At 42.9% G+C, this 22,813-nt stretch overlaps 1 protein-coding gene across 6 annotated transcripts in view; it reads left to right on the top strand.

Moving 5' to 3' along the window:
- TUB (TUB bipartite transcription factor) overlaps positions 1 to 22,813 on the top strand; it is a 137,424-nt gene that overhangs the window by 51,180 nt on the left and 63,431 nt on the right. The window contains exon 1 of one of the 6 annotated variants that reach the window (XM_056493270.1): positions 18,095 to 18,468. The exons of 3 other annotated variants lie outside the window; for them this stretch is intronic. In XM_056493270.1, coding sequence (XP_056349245.1) covers positions 18,431 to 18,468 — 38 coding nt within the window. In that variant the 5' untranslated portion in view covers positions 18,095 to 18,430. Of the gene's footprint in view, positions 1 to 18,094; positions 18,469 to 22,813 lie in introns of those variants that run through there. 2 more of the 6 variants (XM_056493274.1, XM_056493273.1) reach the window with 2 other exon arrangements.

Here is a 22,813-nt window from a genome sequence, read left to right as displayed (position 1 = left end):
ATCTTGTCCTTCATACCTTCCCGAAGACTGATATACCTTTTACAGAGTTGCAGTGGGATCACACACCACAGTATTTCTGGGTGATATTGTGGAATCTGAATAAGAACATGATCTTCCTTCCACTTTTTAAAACAGGACAAAATTCAACAATAGAGACTTTATAGCAGTGGTGACATTTAGCCAGCACTTTCTAGGCCTGTGTTCCCATCATGCCTCAATTTGAGCAGAAATTGCTCTTCATTAAGGGGATTGTTTGAGGTTAAGCAAGACAGACCAAGATATCTGAAAGTGACACTGTGGCACCTGAGTCATCTGAGGATGTCTTTGACCATGTGTTTGGCACAAAGAGATGTGTGAGGCCACATTGTAGGTGTGCCTTATAGTTTCAAACACTTGTGTCCTGAAATGGTCTATGACTCACCTGTATCTGCAATGCTTGCCCTTGTGACCAGAGGAATTTATTATTTTAATGCCCTTCTAACAGAGCTGCCAGCAATTCTTCTTTGGAGTTTCTCATTTGTCCAAAGTCTGAAGTCAGCAACTGTGCCTGATCTGCTGTTACACTGATGGATTGCCTTTAAGCTGCCCCTTTGTTTTTTGAAGACCTTAATGGATAAGCCACTTGGCTTTGTTTGTTTTTCTTTGAACCTTGTGCTTTGAGATTTGCCTTCTAGCAATGTCAGAACAGTTAAGTTCCTAAAGCTGTATTTTGTCTTCTGCGGCTTCTAGGAAATGAATTTCCCTTTAATTAAAATATTGGTGTATTCTCTCTGCTCTCTCTGCCTCACACTCTTCTGCATCTTTCCACACTGAGGATTGCTGAATGCACATAAAGTTTAAATGTAAAACTTGTGCTTTATTCACACTGTAAGTCTTCGACAAAGAGGCGTTTTAAAAACAGTCATTGCATTTCATAATGGTAGAGTAGGCTGGAATAGTCCTTCAGGACAAGAGTATGGGGTAACCAGAACTGTTAGTTTAGAAAATGAGCCACGAGAATCAACTTTGACCCACGTTTACAAAAGGCAGAGTGCAAACATGTTACTAGATGTGGGTGTCAGCCTGAGAACCTGGAACTTCTGGAAGCATTCTATTCTGAGAACAACTTTTGGAACATGTAGGTCTTTAGGAAAAACAAAGTTCTGTAGTATTTTGGTTGACTGATTGGGTAACAGTCTGAGGGTCTGAAATTTCTTATCTTAGGGCAGGCAAGAATTCTGATTCAATTCTCCTTGGTCGTTCAGTAGCTGAGCAGGTGACAGGCGCAATCATTATCACCTTTTAGGTTTTCACACCATGTGAAGTGAGTACCTGAAGTGCCCACTGCCTTTCATGCTTCCTTGTCTCCTGCAGTTCAGCTCAGCTCCTGCAGGCTTCTCCTGAAGCTTGGAAGTGCCTCAGGCTTCCTACAACCTAGACTGTGTTATCCTGAAAAGCAAATGAGAGTAGAACAGCATTTGAGCAGCTGTAATTTCCAAGTTTGAAACAGGAATGCTGAAGGCCAGTTTTGGCAGCCCTTGGGAATTTGGAGGTGAAGTGCTTTGCCTTCGGGGAGGCTGGCACCATCCTATGGGTTTAACTAAATTCCATCAGTCCGACACCTGCTAGTGCCCCTGCTCTGCAGAGCAGCACCCAGCTCACTGCTAATTAAAAATCAGGCTTTAACCTGAGTGAAGATAAGCCAGAACAATTTTCTTATTTCCTTTCTGCCCCTTTCTTTAATATCTGTGCTACATTTCTGTTTCATTTACTCTCACGGGGTCTGCTCAGAGGTGAAGCAGGCTGGTGGCAATCGTGGGATCCCAGACATGCATTTTGTTTGTAAATGTTTCCAATTGACCAGAGTTTATTGCTTCATAGTCTATTGCAGGAGTGCCTCCACTCAGTTTTTTCTTTAGGAAGGGGAGAATCAAGCTGCTTGGTGAAAATCTGAAGGATACTTTCTTTGTCAGTGGAACTGTACCCACTGAGAGGACCAGAGCAGGTTGAGAGGTTGACCATATTTTGAACATGTTACCTATTTCTTTGAGCTGTGAGTAACCTCCTGAGGGGTGACACACTTACAAAAGTAGCTCTCCATCTTTTTTGCCACAAGCACAGTCTTGCTGAAAATAGAATCCTCAGGAAAAGCAAAAGACAGTGACTGCAACTGCTCAGAGCCACCTCACACCATCCACAGAAAATATAAAACCCACAGCCTATGCTCAGCTGCTGGTACCAGCTGTCACATTCATTAAAGTAATTGCTGCCATTAGTGTGCTATTAATATTTCTCTTACAAAACCACACAAGAAATCAGATGAAAATGCAAAGTCTGCTCCGTCTGCAACCATTTGTGTTCTTTGTGGGTTCGGTTGCACAGCCCAACTCCTAGCAGTGCTGTTGTCCTCCAAGGAAACAGTTCTTAGGAGGAACTTCATTTCCCTGAGCTGCTTGTGCCACTTTCATTTTGTGCTGGAGGAGAAAGGCAGCAGGTATGTTTGGGAGGGCACAGGGAGAGCTGCTGCAGGATCTGCTTGCATGTTGTAGCAAGTCTGCCCCTTGGAACCAGCAGCAGGAAGATTTCTGGGCCTGTTCTGCCTTTGGTGCACAACTTGGAGACCCTGGAGCTGGCAGCAAGTGTAAAAGGCCGTGGCTAGGTCTGAATAGGTGGTTTAGCCTCCAGACTGGCAGCATGCCAAACCACCCTCAGATGTGGATCTGAGGTAATGTCATTCTGATCATTGTGATGTGCTCTTATATCAGCTCTTCATCAACATATTCCTAGAGCAGCTTTATTGTGGACCAGAATTTGGCCCTTTTTTGGTGGGGTTTTATCTTCCCTATCTCAGATTTTTTTCCATTTCTTTGGGGAAATTCTCATCTCTGAAAGTGCCATTGAGTCAGCACCTTCCAGCTCATGCATGCCAGCAAGTACCTGAAAAAACGTGTTCATTTCCATTTTCTTTTTTGATATGAAATATTACAATGGAGAACATTGCTTGACCTAAATGACACGTTCATCTAAACGATGAATGTAGCTGAGAAAAGACTAGTTAATTTTTCTAGTACACCTCACAAGAAAATGCAGAGTAATGGAGAGAGGTGCTATATTGGTTCATGGTCTACACCACTTTACACTGCTATGGAAAAAATGATTAATCAGAAGTATGTTGGAGGTAAATATTAATTACTCAGTGATCAGTTAATGACTCAAGACCATATCAGTACTGTTGTCTGCTGTGAAATGCATATGCTAATGCTGCATATATATATTGCTATAACATGGCTAGTTCATAGTGACTCTGCACTTCAGTGCACTTGTGCTCTCTTAAGCCTGTCCATTTACAGGGAAAATACTTCCAGCACACCACACTGTACAGAAAATCTGAAAGGTAGAATTCTAAAGATAAAATCTAAGAGGCAGATCAAAATGGCCTCAGTTTATTGGGGAACAATGTAGTTTTCAAAGGCAGTGCTGCAGCATTGGAGAAGCATGGCACAACTTATGGATGCATGGGCTGCTAGGTTCAGGTGCCATTTTCACAGTGCTGCAGCTCTTCTTCGAAGCATTAAGAAGCAATAAGTTTGATTTTATTTCTTTTAATTTCCTAAGATGATTGGTGCCTGCTTAAAGAGTGGCTCCTCCTGCACGGATACGTGTCCATCCTTTATTCGGCAGTGCTATGGGCGGGGCTGCTGTATCACCGAAGTGTGTGAATGTGCCATTCTCAGGCTCTTTTCACACCCTTCTCCTCACTGCCTGGAGGGCAAAGGAAAGGAAAGCTGGTTCTGGGAGTTATCTTCTTCATTATTCTGGATTTCCCCTCCATCCCCACCCAGAGCAGGCTTGTTCACCCTCCGGGCTCAGTGAGAAAGAACTTGTTCGCCCATCAGATAACTCAACTCTCACAGGAATTTCATGCACCCTCAGAAGTGGAGGAAGGCTGTACTCAAAGTGAACTCTAATTTAGGACTAGACCCGAGTACATAATTTGTCCCAGCCAAAAAGCAATCACCTCAAGGAGAAGCAAAAGATAAAATTTGATGGATTTGAAATGAAAGCAGTTTATTCCAGAAGTGTCATACTAGCCCTGATTGAAGCAACAAGGTTTGAGGGAGACTCTGGTTAAGTTTTAGCAGCTCATCATTAATACTGTGTCTGTCATGTTTTATGATGACTTAGATAGTATCACAGAAATAATAGACCAAGCTCTCAGCTGATGTAAATTTTCATTGCTCACTCCAACTCAGTGAAGTTCTGCTAGTCCGTTTGGAAATCTGGAGTATTTTTTGCAGTTTTATTGTAATACACAGTATTTTCTCTGCTTGCAGAGGCTTTGCAGTATGTATCTCAACTGATATAGATAATGCTGATAAATTAATCTGAATGCAGAATATTCTCTGCACATTAATTACATTAATTCAGTCTTACCAAAGGAGAAGCACCTGACCTTGCATTGCTAATGCAATTAAAAATACTGAAGAGATCTTGGTACAGTATTAGCTGTTAGCACTACAGCTCTTCCATCAAAAAATGTAACATGGTACTTATGCTGCTACAGAAAATTCAGTTCTACTAATTCCCAAGTTGTATCCCTTCCATGTGAGAACGCCCATCAATTTGTCTTTGATTTCTGCTTCCTACTAATATCTATGTGCAGTGTCTTATGATCCAAGAAGCTGAACTGATGTGTTCATTTGCAAAATGACATTTGATGTGACTTCTGTTTCACTTCTGCTATTATATTTTCATTCCACTTTTCCCTACTGTTCATTGATCTAAGCCAGGAATGTGAAGTTTGATTTTTCAGGGCACTCTGCTTCTGAGATGTGAGGGGACAGGGTCATTGTCAGTCACCCCAGCTGGGAGTAAAAGGAGGAAAAACTGAGTAATGTTCACAAATTTGGCCTAAAGCAGAGAGCTGTACATGCAATGCTGTGCCCTGCCAGCCTGTGTCTTCACATAGATCACACAGGTCTTAAATCCAGAGCCTGTGTGCCAGCAATCTTAGACAAAGAAATTGAAAAGCTTTGGGCTTGAAATCTGATTTAAATTTAAGCCATAATTGATTTTTTTTCTCATTTTGATTTTTATGAACAGATGGACTATAGCTAGCAGTTGCCCTTGAGGAGTCTTTAAAAATGTAGTTCTGTGAACTGTTTCCCTGAAGATTGATACAGCTGCTATTTCTTCAGCTATCTCTGAATCATCCTCAATTACTATATGTCTTTATAAAATAATTATAGGTTTTATCCAGGAACTGAGCTTGGCTCTGTACTTTTCATAAAACACTTATGCAGAGTTGGTTAGCAAAAGAGATGATTTAATCCAAGTTTTCAATTATTTAGCTTTGAATTTTATTCTCTGATTCAATGCTTTTCTATTATGTAGAAACTATATTTTCTAGAAACTGAAATGAAAAAGTTTTTGGCTCCTCTATCCATCTCTTTACACTTACTAATTTGTCTGTCAGAGTAAATCACACACAGAATGAACTTAGAGTTATTAGTTGAGAGGCTATTCAGATTCAAACCAATAAATAAATTATGATCTTGCTCTGCAATGCCTGTCCACTTTTCCTCTTTCCCTCTGCATGTCTAATGGGGAAATGCTTTGCAGAAAAAGATCAGTTTTACATGCAAGCTGAGAATGAGCTGAATGAAAACACTTGGCATTAGCTCTGGACAACAGGGTTATGGAAGCTGAGAGATGGTCACAGGAAAATGTTGTACGATGGTGCAAACTCAGTTCACAATTTCATCAGGTCCTTGCCCCTGTGTACCTCCAGATACATCTTTGACAATGCCTTGGGCAATGACAGAGGGAAGGGCAGCAGGTGAAACCTCTGACACAGTCAAATGTCCGGGCAAGACAGCTCCTCACACATTAAACCTGGCAGCTCTCTCCCTTCAGGCGCCCTAGGACATTTGGGCTGGAAAATATTTTGCTAAGAAAATGTTTTGTTCTCTCTGCACCTTCCATTTTTTGCTACCCTTAAGGACATCTTTTACTCGTGGCAGAGACAGGGCTAAAGTACCAATCTTTCTTCTGGAGAAATGTGAGGAATTTGGGAGCCATATAGCTTCCATGAACCTTTATAGAATGGCACAGTGGGAATTGTTCTTATTTCATGGTGAGTTAGTGAAGTTATAGATTATCAGAAGTGTTGTCAGTAAAAGAGATTTTCAGCTTTATAGAAGTTGTATTTCCATCTTTGCTTTCTGTATTATTTTGATGCACATAACCTGTAATTTACAGGCACTGTTAAGGAGGATTGCATATGCTAATCTTTTGCCTGGAGGAATTTTCAGGTGTATCTCACTGCAATGAAGAATGGAAGGAGTCTAATCCCTAGCTTGCTTTCAGTCCATTGTATCCAGCAGCTCCTGCTGGAATTTTGCAGGGCTTCTTAATGGAACTTGCCACTTCCATCTGGATGTGTTCAGAATAACCTCTAGATTCTGGTGTTTCCAGTGTCTTTAGTACCACAAGAGTGAATGCTCAATAGGCACATCAGTGATTTGGGCCTTCCTAAAAACCTCACAGCTTTTACTTAAATTACAGTGGCTTACAAGTTCACCTTAGCATAAGGGATTCAATTTCTTTTCCATGTTTGTTTGTTTATTTGTTTTGCACAGTTCCTCCTGCAGATAATGGCACTGCAAGGGCAGACAAACACATTTGGGGCTGTCCTGCATCCCACTTTGGCTGTGTTTATGCTGTAAGCATTGCACAAGGAAAGAGAGATCTATGGGTGAGATGACTTGATCAAAATCACATAATCAGCTCCTGGACTCATTCACTGAAATTCGATCTCATGTGCTCCTGCAATTGAATTGCAGTTTGCTGCCTCTTTTGATGATTTGCTTTGATGCCTGGTGTTCTCTTACTCTTCAGGGACTACAAGTGTTCATAACACTACCTTTGTTCATTAATATTTTCTTTTAAATAAAGGGAGATAGATTGCTTCAGAGATAGAGCTGATCACAAGATATGAAATGTAACTCCAGCACCTTTGGAAAGATATGTGTGATGTTAAAAATCTGGCATTTTCCAAGATAAATATATTGAATCAATTCTGCTCTTGAGATTGCAATTGAGACAGAGGCACATCTCCCTCTGAACCTGCTTAGAATTCATGTCAGTGGGGAATGAAAAGAAGTTATATTCAGCAACTCAAACCATTGATTGGTAGGAGTTAAAAGAGCCCAGACTTTCCATTTTAAGTTTGGTCAGAATGTGTCATGTAAGCAGGCAGGAGTACTCATACCACTAAATATTTTTTACAGCTGCTGTTCTGCTGAAGTACACTGATCTCAGGGTAAGGGATATATGCACAGAGGCACTCTCTGTTTTAGTGTCACCCTAAAATCTTGCTGGTGGACAGCAAAGTTTTGTTAAGCAGGATGCTAGTATGAAAAACCTAAAAATTTTCCAGTACTCTTTTTCTTATTTTTATAAGCCTTTTCATTAAAAGGAAAATCACATATGCTGATTCTTCCAAATATTTGAATTAATGAACAATTTTCTCTAAATGTCCAGAGGTAATTGCAAATTACTAAAAATTGTATAAGGGATAGATGTCACTTACTGAGATTAGGAGAACATGGTACAATACATCTTGAGGCTTGGGTTTTCCTCTTCTCAGAACTCCTACCCTGATCATGTCAGGCTTACCACAGGATATATTTGCATAAATAATTCCATCAATTCCAGTGGAAATGCTGGAAATGCCTATTTATTGGCAATCATTTCCTTACAAAACATAATTTTCATCTGAGCCTGCCCTACAATATCTTATTTCAATGTAATAATGCATTTAGGTCAGTTGAAATGCCTGCACACAATGAGAGTAGCAAAGGGAAAGCCAGGAACTCTTCAAGTGTTTTTTGACAGCTGAGACAAACAGCAGGGAAACACGTGGCACTCTGTGAGGCTGGGTACTTCCAGCAGAAGTTAGCACCAAAATATATGTTTTTACAAACTGATTTGTTTTTAGAAGACAATCTGAAGTCAAATCTGCTGTTCAGAAAATTATGCAGTATGTTTCCTTTCAAGGGTTGCTCATTTACTGTATGACTGACACGTGCTGTGCAACAAAATTCATTGCCATGAAGCAGTAAGAAATTGGAAAATAAGAAAAGAAAGCATCAATACCCACCAGCTGCTTCTGTCTCCTTCAGGTGCCACAACCCTTTGCATTAGTAATTTGTGGCATTTTTCTAATTGACTGATTTACTCCAAGATCCTGTTACAGTAAGTGGTGCTTTTGGAGACTTTTCATTGTTGTAGGGTTGTTGTGAGTTTTTTCCCTCCAGCCTGCTCATATATATGGACCTTTTGTATGTAGTTCCTGATTGGTTTTAATCCATAAACTCCAACTCTGTCTTTTAGACCTGGGTCTCCTGTTCTCTGTGTTTATTTTTGTACAATTTTCCCCTCTGTCTGGTTCTCTCCTTTTCCAAAACAATTTGCCTATTACACCTTCATGAACTTTTTTAGTGTTTTCTGGATTTGCTGAGTTTTTTCTGCTTCTCCTTGATTTAACTTCCTCCACTGGGTCTTGCTTTTGCTTTGACATTTTGAAGGGTCTTCTTGTTGAGCTGGGTCTGGTAGAGAGTTAAATGGGAAAACAAGCCAAGAAACACAGAAGGGAATTTCTCTAGGTCTGTGTGTCTCAATACATCTCTCATACTCAAGTAAAATGCAGCACTGGCATGTAAAGGAAGATGGTGTGGACAAAGATCAATAAATAGCAAATGTCAGAATGAGGAAACTGCTCAGCATTTCCTGAGGAAGAGGCAGCTCTTTGGGCACAGTGGGTTCTCAAGGACACTTAAATTTGGACTCTATGAGAGGAGCAGGGTCACACAGAGGTATGTATCAGGTATAGCCTGTTCCAGGCACTATGTACAGCTGCTTCATTATGGCTGCTAGAGGTACAACATGTGCATACATTATATGTATACAGAACACAACTAAATATATACTACTGTTTTCTGGGAAAGAGGCCATCAGTGGTTTTTGAACAGTTTCCTTGTAAATGCAGGAAATCTGGTGGCTTTTATAATGCCTTCTTTCCCCCAGCTCTCTCCTATTCCTTCTTGCTCCTTTTCCAGCCAAAGTGTGCTGACCTTCAGAGATTAACTGTGCTGTGCAGGGCAGGTGGGACAGTACTGCAGAGACACAGAAATCCCTTCCTGAAGACCTCAGCCTCTCTCTTTCCTGGAGAATCTTAATTCCTTAGATCAAAAAAAAAAAAAAAAAAAAAAAAAAAATGGGACAGAGCTGTGAAAGGAAGGAAATGTCAACAGAGACACTCCTACACCAATCATACAGGAATGGGAATGATGGGTGGTACCAGCAGGAAAACCTGCCACAGATTCTGACCTCCTGAGTTCTCATGCCCTTTACCTTTCTCCTCCCCCCAGATCTCTCACTAAATCCAGCCTTGTGACTAAGCTTACATAATTATTATTTTTTTTAAGTGAGTGCATCATATCTTTTCCCAATTCAGATCATCTCCCTGGTTTCTTATTCTCCATAGCATTTACTGTACCTGCACGTTCACTGAAGGAGAGTTGCATTGTTCTCACAGTCTCCTTTTGATTTAGTCATAAATAATACATTTTGTGTGAAGCTGGAATCATCCCTGCTTTCAGGCAGGGATAATTTGTAACTTGCTGCACCTGAAGGGGGGTTGAAGGGCATGGCTGCCATCATGTTACTGATGTTAGGACCCACACTGGAATAACAGTGGTGCATGAATGAAACAGGCAGGTGAACACAGCTGGAAGGATAGAAGGGAAAATGCAGTATCCATGAAAGGAAAGTGTAACAGGATTTGGCTTGGAAGAAGAACAGGGAGCTGTCACTGATCAGGAGGTGTGAAGAAATCCCAAAGAGTCAAAGTAGCAATTCCTGAGTTGGATGTTAAATAGAGTATCTGTAAATACCTATCTACAATAATTTTGGATAAAGTGAATGTAGTCTGAAAAGGGTCTGAGAGGCCAAAAAAAAGATTGGTTTATGCAAAACAAAATGAAGTAAGATGTTACACAGTCATCTCCTTCTATAATAATCTCCACAGGCTCAGGTAATTTGGTATCTGTGTAATTTTTTTTTACAGTGTATACTAGAAAGATGTAAACCATTTGACCTTTGTTTTTAATTTTTATCCCAAGATTACATAAGAAATTTTGCTTTACATTATCTTCTGCCATGGAGGAGAAGTCTTTTTGAAGAACTATATTTTTTTAAGTGGAAGTCTTATTTTAATGCATCCCCAGCCAAAAAAAAAATGCTGCCCTGGCATTCTCCAGTGAAAACTGGGGGCTGCCCAGCAAAGAGTTGTTAAACTTTGACAGCCACATCACCTAGCAAACACTGAAATAAAGCATTTTATAAGAACATGCTGAAACACAGAAAAAAAAGGGCTCTTTAGGCTGGACCACATTATTGAACACAGGGTCTCACATTTAGCTTACGTTGAGCTATTTGGCCAAGGCTTCAGTCATCTATCGAGGCAAAGTGAAAAACTGTGTGCTGAAATCAATAACATTAATAGCGTTTGCAAACAGAATTTCTCAGCCAGCAGTTTAAGTTAATTTAGTGTACCTGTGCATTTGAAATTATTACCAGTTGCATTAGATTGTAATTTAGGAAAATCCTGAGTAAGCAACGTGCTCCCATCTTGTCCTTGTTCTGGCAGATACGGAGGACTTGGAAAGCGCCTGGCACACGCTACCCAAAAACTGATTTGTATGTGCTGGGGATGGGTGTTTTGGGGAAAATCAACTGGTCATTCCCCAGCTCATCCATAGACTTTCTGTACAGCTGCAGCCAAGCCAAATCACCCAGCTCTTGCCTCAGTTTGTCACCTCTAACGTAAGTGTGACATTTTACAGCACTACAAGGATGATGTAAGGCAGTGGTATTACAAACAGTGTCACAGGGTGGCCAGAAGTGCAGATGATTGCAGCCAACTTAATAAATTGCATAAATTCTGAAGGAAAACCAGGTGTTTCCTTTGCAAGATCAAATGTATTTAGCCCATTCTGGTGGAAAGAGAAGAAGGACAATAATTTAGAAGAAGAATAATTTAAAGAAGGACAATAAGTCAAATACTTATTCCTGCTCCTTTTGAAAAGTTTTACCAGCTAGATCGTTTTAAAGAAAGCAAATGAAAATAATAACCTGATAGTATTTAATCTTACACATAATCTGAAGACTTTGAAGACTGTAGAATGTTTTCTCGCTATAAAAACGCTCAGCTATTCTAAAGCTGGTTTCCAATTTTCCAGCTGCTTTGATTCCAAACAAAACCATTCAAATCTTTTTTCTTTGTACAGTGAACTCAACCTCATTTTAATTTGATTGCAGCTCTGTGCTAAAGTGTAACGGAACATTAATTCTCTTAAAATCTGAGGCTCTCTCTCTTTTTTTTTTTTTTTTTTTAAAGAAACTGACTTCTTTGAGTAATCATGTTTGATGGAAGAAATCTAGAGAGTATAAAATGAGGAGGTCATTATCGTGATGTTCCATCCAAACACCTACGGCAAAGCACTTCTGGTTCTACTTACAAGTACTGCTGGGAGCATTTCAATTTTCTGGCTCGTTGTCAGGTGAAGTTAACAGCTTTTAAGGGCAGATAAGTCACATTTGAGTTTGAACTATCTGTGAAATGGAAATATCCCTGAGATTAGGCAGGATTTTGTTTGGCTTTTTGTTTCACTCCTCCCAGCTAAGTATGAACATTTAAAACTAAACCCTCAGCTGGGGTAGACAGCTTTAGATGTATAATTTCAATATTTGGGTGGGGCTTTTTTTAACAATAACTGGAAGTAATTCCTATGTATACTTTCACAGAATAGTTATGAAGGATGTGCTTAGCTTTAGATTAATCCTGGGGTTATGGAGTACTGAGTACAATTGCTTCCTCACCATGCTGCAAAGGGAAGACAATTAAATATGAAGAAACAGTCTGAGATTTATCCTTTCAGCAGGGTAAGACATGCTGCCGTTTGCTAACAGCTTGCAAGAATTTCAGCATGTTTCTCCCAGTCTGGGTTGGAAGAGCCTGCTTTTGTCCTGGAAGGACATCTCAGGATCCTCCACACTTGGGACAAAGGGAGATGCAATATGTTCCCCTCTTGCTGGCTGAGTGTAAAATGATCTCCAGAAATGAGATTCTTCCATTGCCATCCATCCTGTGTTCCATGAAAATACAACAAAATAGAAAAAGAGCCAGAACTGAAAACGATCCTTGACTTTTAAAAGGCAAAAAACCCACCTCAAATGACATAATTTTATGGGCAGTAAACCTGCATTTGCTTTCCTATGAATTTAGATCTGTCTTATAGGGAAGAGATGTGCTTTGGGCACAGGTATTTTTTGATAATACATTTTTTTTTAAATTTGGTGTTATACCTGCCTATATTTAAATAATGTAAATGGTTCAGAAAAATCCAGAGATGAGAGCAAAATCACAGTGCAAAATTTGGTATAATAATAAATAAAGGGAAAAAAACCCTTTTAAAGCAAAACACATGTGAAATAGTATGCTGAAATGGAAATAGAATTATCCAATTTTGTATTTAAGCACTGTCATAGGAAAATTCATCCTCCATGAACAATCACTTTAGGCATCAGGATGTAAGAATCATGTTAGAGGGCAGTCAAACAGGGAGTCTGAAGGGAATATGGAACAGAATCTGCTTCTAGTGGCCCCACTGGATTTAAGTAATTGAACAATGGACAACTATTCCAAAGACAACAGGAGCTTCAATTATGATGGTACTAGATTCTCACTCAAGTTTTAGTGACTTTATGTACACCAGTGACATAGTTTGTTTTCCTCTCAGTAACAGGATTTTTTACTTACACTGGATGTACCCAGTGGAAGATTTTGAGAGAGATGCTGAGTGTGTTATGGGATGTGGTATCAGATTGAATTAAAACTTCTAAAGAAGGTGTTGAAAACAGGCCACCATTGTTGAAAGCAGGCCACCCACACAAGGACAGTGACATATGAAGTTTGATTTCTAGTGCTGGCAAAGGCAGCTTAACAGCTTTCCCTCCTCAAAAGTTAGCATTTTCTCATACTTTCCTATTCTATAGGAATGTGTAGATGTAGGTGTCAGCTTGATAATAACTGTTAAAGAAACTGGTATTAGACAGAATCTCCTGGAGCTAGGCAAGTTCAAACTGAAGTGACTGAAGTGAAAAATTACCCTAGGTGGTAAGGGAACTCTATTCTGTTATTGCAGAATAGATTTTATTTCAGGGTGTTACTGATAAGTATTTATACTTCACTGCCTCACAATAAAGAAGCAGGAATGTACGTACTGGAATGAGAATAGATGAAATGCAATAAGGAAAGGTGAGCTTCTATGGAGAGATGGAGAGGATCAACCATGTAAATGCTGCAATTATTCTTTCATGTACCAATCTGTTTCACCTCCAAATTGTTCACCTTTACCATAAAATTTTCTTGTTATGTTTGAAATTTGGTATCAAAAATAATGCATTTTTTTTTTCTTTCTTACTAAGGAAACAAGATCTAACCTGGGCTTCTTTCTGTTTAAGGCACAATGACAACAAACTTGACATAAGCCTCATCCAAAGACCACAGCAACAGGCAGAATTACCTCTGTCATGTCTTTGGTATCACTGAAGTGTTTAAGGCCAAAATTACCACTCAGGGCTATGATTTTTTTTCCACTTTTTGAGAGGATTTTCTTATTTTTTTATTTGGGAAAGTGTTAACACCCTTACTACCATCCTGAGAGTTTATTCTGAATTTAATTAAATGAATTTCAGAACTCCCTGATTGGGAAGAAATATACTGACCCTGATAAATAGCATCTCATTGTACAAAACCTTTAGCTTTTGCATCTGGTCCTGGTTAATCCCACAGTTTGATTTTCAAACAAGCAAACAAAATATCCTAGATATGCTCACAACTGATCTGAGCTGTATAGAGAAAAATCCATGAACATTTTTAGGAACGCCAGGTTTTTAAGGAGTACAGATATATTTTATTTGGTGTGGTTTAACTTCAAATATGATCTCTTGAATCTAGATACATAGGAATGGAAAAATCCAAACACAACCACTTCTGTAGCCATGCCAGCACAAACACATCCTTCATTATTCCTTGTCAGTTGGAGCTTAAAATTAGAAAAATCTAAGGCAAATAAATTAAAGCTTAGAATCTTTACACATTTATGCCAAATTTGTTCTGTTTGTGCTAATATAAGATTTAAAAGGCTAGATAGAAGTGTTTCTGCACTGTGCTTGAGCTGACCCAGAGGCAACAAACTGGCAGCTCATGTCCTTTTAGGAAACCTCAAAAGTAAAGATTGTTTTAGTCTCTTAGGTGTCTTTTGAAAGGGTTGAGAACTGTGAGTTAGGATGTGTGTTATATCCCAGCATAAACTGAGGATAGGTTACTGAGTTCATTACTACGTTTTCCCTTTCCTAAAATCAACCTTTGTCCAGGTCAGCCAAAAAGGCAAACGAGGCAGGAATTGAATTCAATACATACCCTGAGCTTATTGTAGCAGCTCTGAGGCACACAACATGCAGACCTTTCTCTCTGTAGCACACAAGCTCTGAACAGTGCCATGCTCAGCAGTGCAGATGTAACAGTGGGCCTAGAAAGAAACACAAAGGATGTAGGTAGATAAAAGATACTCCGTGCTCTTTTTCAAATCAGTATGTACATTTACTACTTTTTTTAATGGGCTAAACAATAAAAAAAAATCCCCATCATGAGAAAATTAGACTTTTAGGTCATGAATCTGTACATTTAGGAAAGAGCTTACATCAGTTTCTTATTTTACTGCTTTCTTAGGTTCTCCAGGTTCCCTTTCAACAGTGCTTCTGCTTTGATGTCTTGTTCTCTACCCAGATTGCCAGAAGGCTTTCTGTTGCAAATGCAGGTGTTTTCAACTGTTAGATACAATTGTGTTGTATTATTCATCACTTCAATATAAAAATGTATTAGTGGGATACTTATTTTACACAGAGGACAAAACAGGGATAATTGGAAAGATGGCAGACTGTATATAGACGAAGATGTTGCTTAATGAGACATGTTGGCAGTGGAGGAGACAGGTTTGCATCTGTGTCGCTGCTGTTTCATGTATCAGTCCTTGAACCTCTAAAGCACTGTTTTTGTAACAGACTGCCTTGCCCATCAGGCTGGCATCTGAAACTGATTAAACGTGGGTTTTGAAAAGTGCAGCTCTATTCACAGAGAGCACCTCGAAATCGTCGTGGTATGTCAGGGTTATTTGTTACATGCTGGGGCTTTTTCCTGGTTTTTGTTGTTTTAGTGCTCGGTAAAAACCTGTGTGTGAAGCCAGGTCTTCCCTGAGCTGCTGAGAATTACTAGAGATGCCAGTGAATGGATCAGCACGTCAAGGGGCTTGTTACACAGAAAAATGAAAACCTCAGTCCTCCTGACAAGGATTTCTCTGTAACACTTGCCCTGTCATTCGGAGATAGCTCTGTGTGCCACACAGACAAAGCAGAGGGACATCCATGGAAGGCTGGTGAGTTGTGACCCTGCTCAGAGTTAGAGATGTGCAGTAACCCTGCTCTTAATGCTGACAGCTGCAGAGGACTGGTATTCACCTTTCCACTCCACTCAGCTGCTTCAGAAATGGAGGCAGAGCATTCATTGCTAGTGGGAAAGAATCAAAGCTGGACAGTGAAACCATATAAAATATATTTACCAGAAATGGCAAAGGGATGAAGGAGAATCAGGGTGGGGGAGGAGAGGAAAAAGGTTGGGGGTACAAGTAAGTCATTCAGAAGCAGATAAAATGCGAGAGAATTGTTTTCCCCTTCTTCCTATAAAATATTCCTTATCTTTCTTCTCCTCTGTCAGCCTTCCCTAGATGAACATTATAGTCTGTGCATACCCACCTTTCAGGGCACTCTGGCAGTCTCCCATTTTGAACACCTGGTAACCCTGTATGCTTTGTATCTGTGAATCCAAACATGATATGGGGCTGTTAAATGGCAGTACAGCACTTCCATATTTTTTATCGCTCCAAAGTTCAGAGGCATCTTTTTGATGTGTGTGCATTTGCTCATCTACCAACCTTTACACCTATGGCTTTTGAAAACAGATATTCTAATCATCAGTCTTGAGAACTTTTGTCTCTGAAGCCAGGAAGCTCTTCTTTTGTCTTTCATCTCTTCTGCAGAAGCCTCAGTGCTGCAAAAGCACACGGCTTAGTACCAGGAGATGGGAATCTCTCCTCAGCCGCCTCCTCATGCTAATGACACTGCCAGGTGGTGGTGAAGCCCTTTGTTCCACAGCTCCAGGTTGTGCCTGACTGCAGTGGAGGGAAGTCTGTCAAATCCAGTGCCTCACACTGGTCAAGAAAGCAGCACAACGTTTTATTTGTATGGATATGGGAGAATTCTTCCTTAAAAGCAGATCTGGTTTGGACTTCTGGAATGTGTTTAAATTCTGGTTCCTGGATTTCAAATAGCCTCTGGCAGCTCGTGACACTGAGGAGCATGATAATGCTTGTGTTGCCTGCTAAGCATGCCACCCATCTTCTGTTGGCTTCCTGGCCCTGACCATGATCTTTGGTAGTGAATGCAGCCATAGAGTTATGCTGAGTGAAAAAGTATTTCCTCCAATCTGTTTCTAATTTGCTAAGTTAAAATAGTCTCCTTGCTTTCTACGCTATAATCCCAAAATAAGAGTTCTTTTTCTATTCTACTCTACCATTTCTAGGCATGTACCTCTAAATTTCCCATCTCTGTTTTCTTAGGTGAAGTATTAATTTTATTTTTTTTTTTACTCTCTGCTCAGATGTGCACCTTTCCAGAGCCATTAATCTTTCTTTTAATTCTGCAGTCCTGGTGATGGGATAACCTGTACCATAACCTTCTTCCAGATGAGTTCACACATCAGGCAGAACACCAGTGCTGCAATTTGGGTATGGATTAGCAGGTCAGAGCTTCACACCTTTGTCACTGAGGTGCCACCCCTACTATCTAAAGCCCTTCCAAGGTACAGTGAGTGCCACATTTAATTCTTTGGTTGTTTAATTTCCAGCACCTGTTTTGGGAGAAAAGGTGACTTCAGTTAACTTGGAAGTTTTCTTTAAATATCTGCCCCATATGCAGTACAAAGGTTACCTACAACAAAGCTCTTGAGATACTAGGAGCCAGACTGGCATTATTCAAAGCAAATACAGATAGTATTTTTCATTAATCCTTATCTTTCACTAATTTTTGTGCTCAGGTCATGTTTCTTCCATGAAGTCAGCAACTGTTTCTATAAGCTTATAATCTGACACAGGATTTACATGGTTTAAAAGGGCTTTACTTCTGCTGTGGCTGTAGAGCTGGAGCAGAGCTGGTCTTGCTGTGCTGAAAGGATGGTGGCCTGTATCATACCCGTGTAGCAAAAGGTGGGTTCCTAAGGTCTCCGTGACTGTGCTCTGCTCCCAACCAGCCTCAGCTTTCCACCATGGTTTTTGGTTTTCCCAGGGGAGCTGCCGGCGCTCAGGGCCGTGCCAGGGCCAGCAGAGGTGGCTGCGACCACCAGACCCCAAAAGCTCTCCTGCATCACCGCAGGGCATCAATCCACTGTTGGCAAAACGAAACCATGGCTTCTCCCTTAAGGGCTGCGGTAAGCTCTTGCTAACATCGCCCCGGCCGTGGTTCCTCGACCATTTTGGGTTGAGTAGCTGCAATTCATACATTTTGGCGGCGGGCTGGGCGGAGAGGAGCCTGCGTGCAGGCTGCGCTCTCCTCGCACCTCTCCACGCCCCGGTCAGCCGAGGGCTCACGGCTCGGTCTCTGCCGATGCCAGGGCGGGCTGTGCCGAGCCGAGCCGAGCCGAGCCGTGCACAGCCGCGCCGAGCCGAGCGCAGCCGTGCCCGCTCCCTGCATATGCCCAGCGGCGGCGCGGCTGACGGGGCAGGGGCGGGCCCGGCGCGGAGGGCGGCTCGGTCCGGCCCGGCCCGGCCCGGCCCGGCTCGGCTCGGCTCGGGGCGGCGGGACCCGCCTCGCCCGGGCGATGCCTGAGCGCGGCGGCGGCGGCGGCGGCAGCGGGGGGGCGGGCGGGTAGCGGCGGCGGGGACGCGGCGCTGCTGCCCTGCCTTTCCCTGCCCGCCGCTGGCCCTTCCCCCGCCCCTCCCCGCTCCGGTGCGCGACTCAGCCGCCGCTCCGGGCAGGGAGGAAGGGCTGGGAGCCGCCTCCCGCTGCCCCCGGCCGCCCCCTCCCCATGCAGCCCGGCCCGCCGCTGGGAGCCCTCCCCGGGGGGATGTTTCTGCGGCCGCTGCCGGGATAACCGGCGCGCCGCCCGCCCCCGCCCCGGACGGAGGATGCTGCCCGCGCCGTGGCGGGCTCCGACTCGGGCAGCAGCGGCCGCGTCCGCCTCCTCGGCTCCGGGCAGCGTCGCCGGGGAGAGATGAGTTCGCGGCACCAGGCGGACTGGATCCCTTACAGGTACGGGGAGAGCCGCGGGAGGCGGCGGGCGGGGCGGCGGCACCGGGGCTGCCGCTGGCAGGAGCCGCTGCCGCTCGGGGGTCCCCGCCGCAGCCCGCGCTCTGTCGCGGGGCCGGGGCGGCCGGACCCTGCCCGGGGCGCGGCCGGTCCCGCCCGGGGCAGCGGGTGGCGGGCCGGCCCGTGCGGGTGCTCCCCCGAGGGGCGCCCGGTCCCGCCTCCCAACTCGGGGCCGGCGGCGCTCCGCGAAGTTCGGGGGCTGCTCTCGGGGCGAGCTGTCAGCCCCGCGGGGAGCGGGCAGAGCGCGGAGCTGTCCTGCCCCGCGGCCCCGGCGGGCGGAGCGCTGCGCCGTCGGCGGCGGCTGCCGCGGCTCGGGCTCGGGCTCGGGCCCGCGCTGGCCCCGCCGGCGGCGGCTCCGGGAGCGGGGCCGGGGCGGGCGATGCGCGGGGCCGCCATGGCGGGGAGCGGGATCGCCATGGCAGCGCCCGGCCCGCGGCTGCCATTGGCTCCGCCGTTGCCATAAGCTACGGGAGCCGCGGCGCGGCGGCGGCCCGGGAGCCCCGTGCGTCAGCGGAGCCGGCCCGGTGCGCCGGACCCCCGGTGCTCCGAGCCCCCTGTGCTCCGAGCCCCCAGAGCGCCGAACCCCTGTGCGCCGAGCCCCCGGTACTCAAAGCCCCCCGTGCTCCGAGCCCCCGGTGCGCCGAACCCTCGGTACTCAAAGCCCCCTGTGCTCCGAGCCCCCGGTACTCAAAGCCCCCTGTGCTCCGAGCCCCCGGTGCGCCGAGCCCCTGTGCTCCGAACCCCCGGTGCGCCGAGCCCCCTGCCCTACCCCGAGCACCCGGGTGTGGAGCAGCAGGAGCATCTGCGGCTGGGACGAGGGAATAGTTCGTGTCAGATCTACTGGACCGAGGGGAAACCGAGCCAAATATTTCGCTCCGGGTGGGATGGGCTGTTCTAGTCATAGACCCCTTTCCGAATCTGTTGTTTAGAGTATATTAACATTATGAGCTTGTTTGTTTTGTTTAGCTTTTTGTTTTTAGTTTTCGTTAAAATAACTTGTCTTTTTCAAGCTGAATTTTTACAGTACGAAGTTACAAAGATGCTCTAAAAACGGCAGAAGTCATGTTTGTTTCATTTTTTGCTAGTCAGTGAAACAAGGTTGATAAAGTAACATAGGACAAGAGGACACAGTCTTAGGTGCTCCACGGGAGGTTTAGGTTGGACATTAGGAAAAAGTTCTTCACAGAAAGGATGCTTGGGTATTGGAATGAGCTGCCCGGGTGGGTGGTGAGCTCACCATCCCTGGAGGTGCTCAGGGAATGAGTGGATGTGGCACTCAGTGCCATGGTCTCATTGACAAGGTGGTATTCAGTCACAGGTTGGACTCGATGATTTCTAAGGTCTTTTCCAGCCTAGCTGATTCTGTGATAAACCTTTTATTTTTGTTGTCAGTAGAGAATCATGGACTTAAAAATATCTACAGAGTGCATTTTCAAACAAAGACAGCTGCTTAAGCAGGTCAGTTGTAGTTTGCCACATTCTCAATGACAGTGTTTGTAGCAGACGTGTGCCACAAGGAATGCAACGTGAACACAAATACATCACTCCTCAATACAAAAAAAAAAAAAAAAAAGAACAAAAAACCCAGGATAACTGCACAACTGGAAATCTGCTATTTTACTATGTGCACAGCATAGTTCAAATCAGTAGAAGAATTTTAAAGAAAGAAACATGATTACAGTGAATCTGAGAATATTGCCACTCTCTCAGCAATAGCATTTCCAGCCCATGCATTTTGAAAAGATGTAAGGAATTGGCAACAAGGCTTTAAAAACGACTAGTGGATGCATTCTGATGCAATCTGAAGCCTTGTAATGAGGACAGAAATACCAGAGGAACAGCTGTTCATGGCTCATCCCAGCAGCAGTGGAACAGTTTCTCCGTTCTCTCACTGTACACAAGGCTCTGCAGAGGCCAATGCCAAAACTTTGCTCAAGGGTTTTATAGCAGTGGCCTTGAAGAAGGAAATAAAAAAAACATCTCCACTTCTGCTCAGCACAGCACACAGAAATAAAGGGAGGAAAAGCAGCAAATCTTCAGTGAAACACAGATTTGATAATACTCATATCTTTTCTAATGCAATGGTATTCTTGAATGTTAATTATGTGTTTATGGTCAGAAACTGCTGAGGGTTGCTTGAAACCAAAAGGCAACCAAACCACAATTCTGCTCTAAAGTGCCTTTATTTAGACTTCTGACAGTGTTCTCTCAAGAAGCTGACTTATTTTTCAATCCTCAGAGATAATTCTTGAGTTAGAGATATATCATTGATAATCTTACTGAACCTGTGTGTGTAAAGCATCTTCCTGGGTCCCCTAAATATACTTGCCCAGGAAGCAGTGGTGTGTGAATGCATATGTGACTGAATTTACACATGAAAGCTGTATGAATAAGTTAGGTCAAAGTACCATTTCAAGGATGAGGAGAGACCTGATGTGCACCCCTTGGAACAGTTCATCTTCTCTCTGAGAGCAAAATGCCCCATGCTTATCTGCCCTCTTGCTTCACATTCTTGTTTGTGCTGACTCTCAGAGCTCAGAGGAAGGTTCACCACCTTCTTTGTGGTCTGGGTGACATGTGACAGCCAAGAGTGCCACTGCTGCTGGTGTGGGGGACAGGGCATAGGCTGCTGGGCATGCTGAAGTCTGGAAAGGTGTATCCTTCTAGCAGTGGAACGTATGTGCAGGTATACACCTGAATATAATAGCAGGGAAGGATTGTATTTCTGCTAGTAAAATGTCATATTTTTCCTTTCAGGTGAAATGAGCCAGAGGGAGTCAGTTCCACATGTGTTGTGTGTAATTCATTAAGCAATGCACCTGCTTTGTGAGTGTCCACAACTCACAAACTTCTACTTCCCCTTTTAAGGTGCTGAGAACATTTTTAATGAGTTAACAAAAAATAGTGGGCAAGTTTTCGTGTCAGTGGTCGTTTGTGCTGAGGTCAATAAAGGATTCATATTTGTGAGTTTGTGATTTCAGTGTTTTGCTCTTATCTCTTTTGATCCTCTCTTAAGTATTCTGCTTTTGAAACACTTAAGAGTCATAGGATAAGAATTCAGTTCGCTAATGGTATGAAAAATTGTTAGGAAGCTGTTTTTTAAAAGTAAATATATTGCATTGATTTTCATTGAAGATGTTTCATAAATAGAAATTTAGGCAAATGATTAAGCACTTACATGAAGCTGCACATCAGGTCCAATAAGCTAAGAATTCTTTAAATTGTACTAATTTTTAACAATGTCTTTGCTCTTTATTAAAAACATTCAAAATAGTTTAGATGTGAAAAAAAAAAAAAGAAAAAAAAAATCAGTTGCAGTCCATGTAGCTGCCCCCAGCCCCAAAATTGGTTTGCAATGCAGGTTAAGAGTAACATGTAGCTTATTGAAGAATTATGTTCTCAAGCACAGTAGTGTTTTCCTTTGGTATCCTTCAGCAGTTTTCAGTAGAAAATACAATGCAGAAGTGACTGGGAATCGTTACAAATTCACAGGAGTTCAGGTTTTTTATTCAAAAGTATGTTTGTGTTTCATATCTTTTTCTTGAACTCATATTTAATTTATAGCATTTCTTAAATATAACATACTCATTTTTATTTTACACTGGTGTGTCTTGAATAAGTGAAGACATTCCTCATACTATAAAACTACAGTCAAATAAAACTGCTGCTAGGTAAGATCAAAGTATCAGCAAACTCATTTACAGTAAGGCCCCAATCTCTATTATTATTATTTGTTCTTATGTTTTCAGCTGGTTCTTTAACAATAAATCTTGATCCTGTGACTTTAAAAGGAGCATTTATACAACCAGCTAAACTGTTCCTTGAGAAATATCTAAACACCAGCAGCTGAAAAGCCCAATCCACACAGGAATTAATTTAATATAGGCCCCCAGAGTTGTCTGTTAAGTGTCTGTGGGATGCTGCTGAGCCTTGGTTTGTGTGGATAAACCTGCCATGGGCAGAGGGCACCCCATAAACTGTGCCCTGGGGGGGCCTGGCACTTGGCACTGAAGAGAGCAGATCACAAAGCCTGCATTTGCAGTGGCATAATATCTCTTGATATGTGCATGATGGTGGTAATGATACACGTTATTTTTGTTTGTGACAGGTTTTATTATCCTCAATTTTTGTAGCTTTCATGAATTTACTCTGAAGTTTTAAGGCTGTGCTTAGGTATTGCAGCCATAAACAGCCACAAGTTATTTACTTGCCAAGGGAAGGATTACAGTTGGAAGAAAATTGTGGAGCACAGCTGGGTTATAAATTCATGAATCATCGCAATTAGGGC

This window comes from Oenanthe melanoleuca, chromosome 5, assembly GCF_029582105.1.
Source record: "Oenanthe melanoleuca isolate GR-GAL-2019-014 chromosome 5, OMel1.0, whole genome shotgun sequence".
Classification (NCBI taxonomy): domain Eukaryota; kingdom Metazoa; phylum Chordata; class Aves; order Passeriformes; family Muscicapidae; genus Oenanthe; species Oenanthe melanoleuca.
This window is presented reverse-complemented; position numbering and strand designations above follow the sequence as displayed.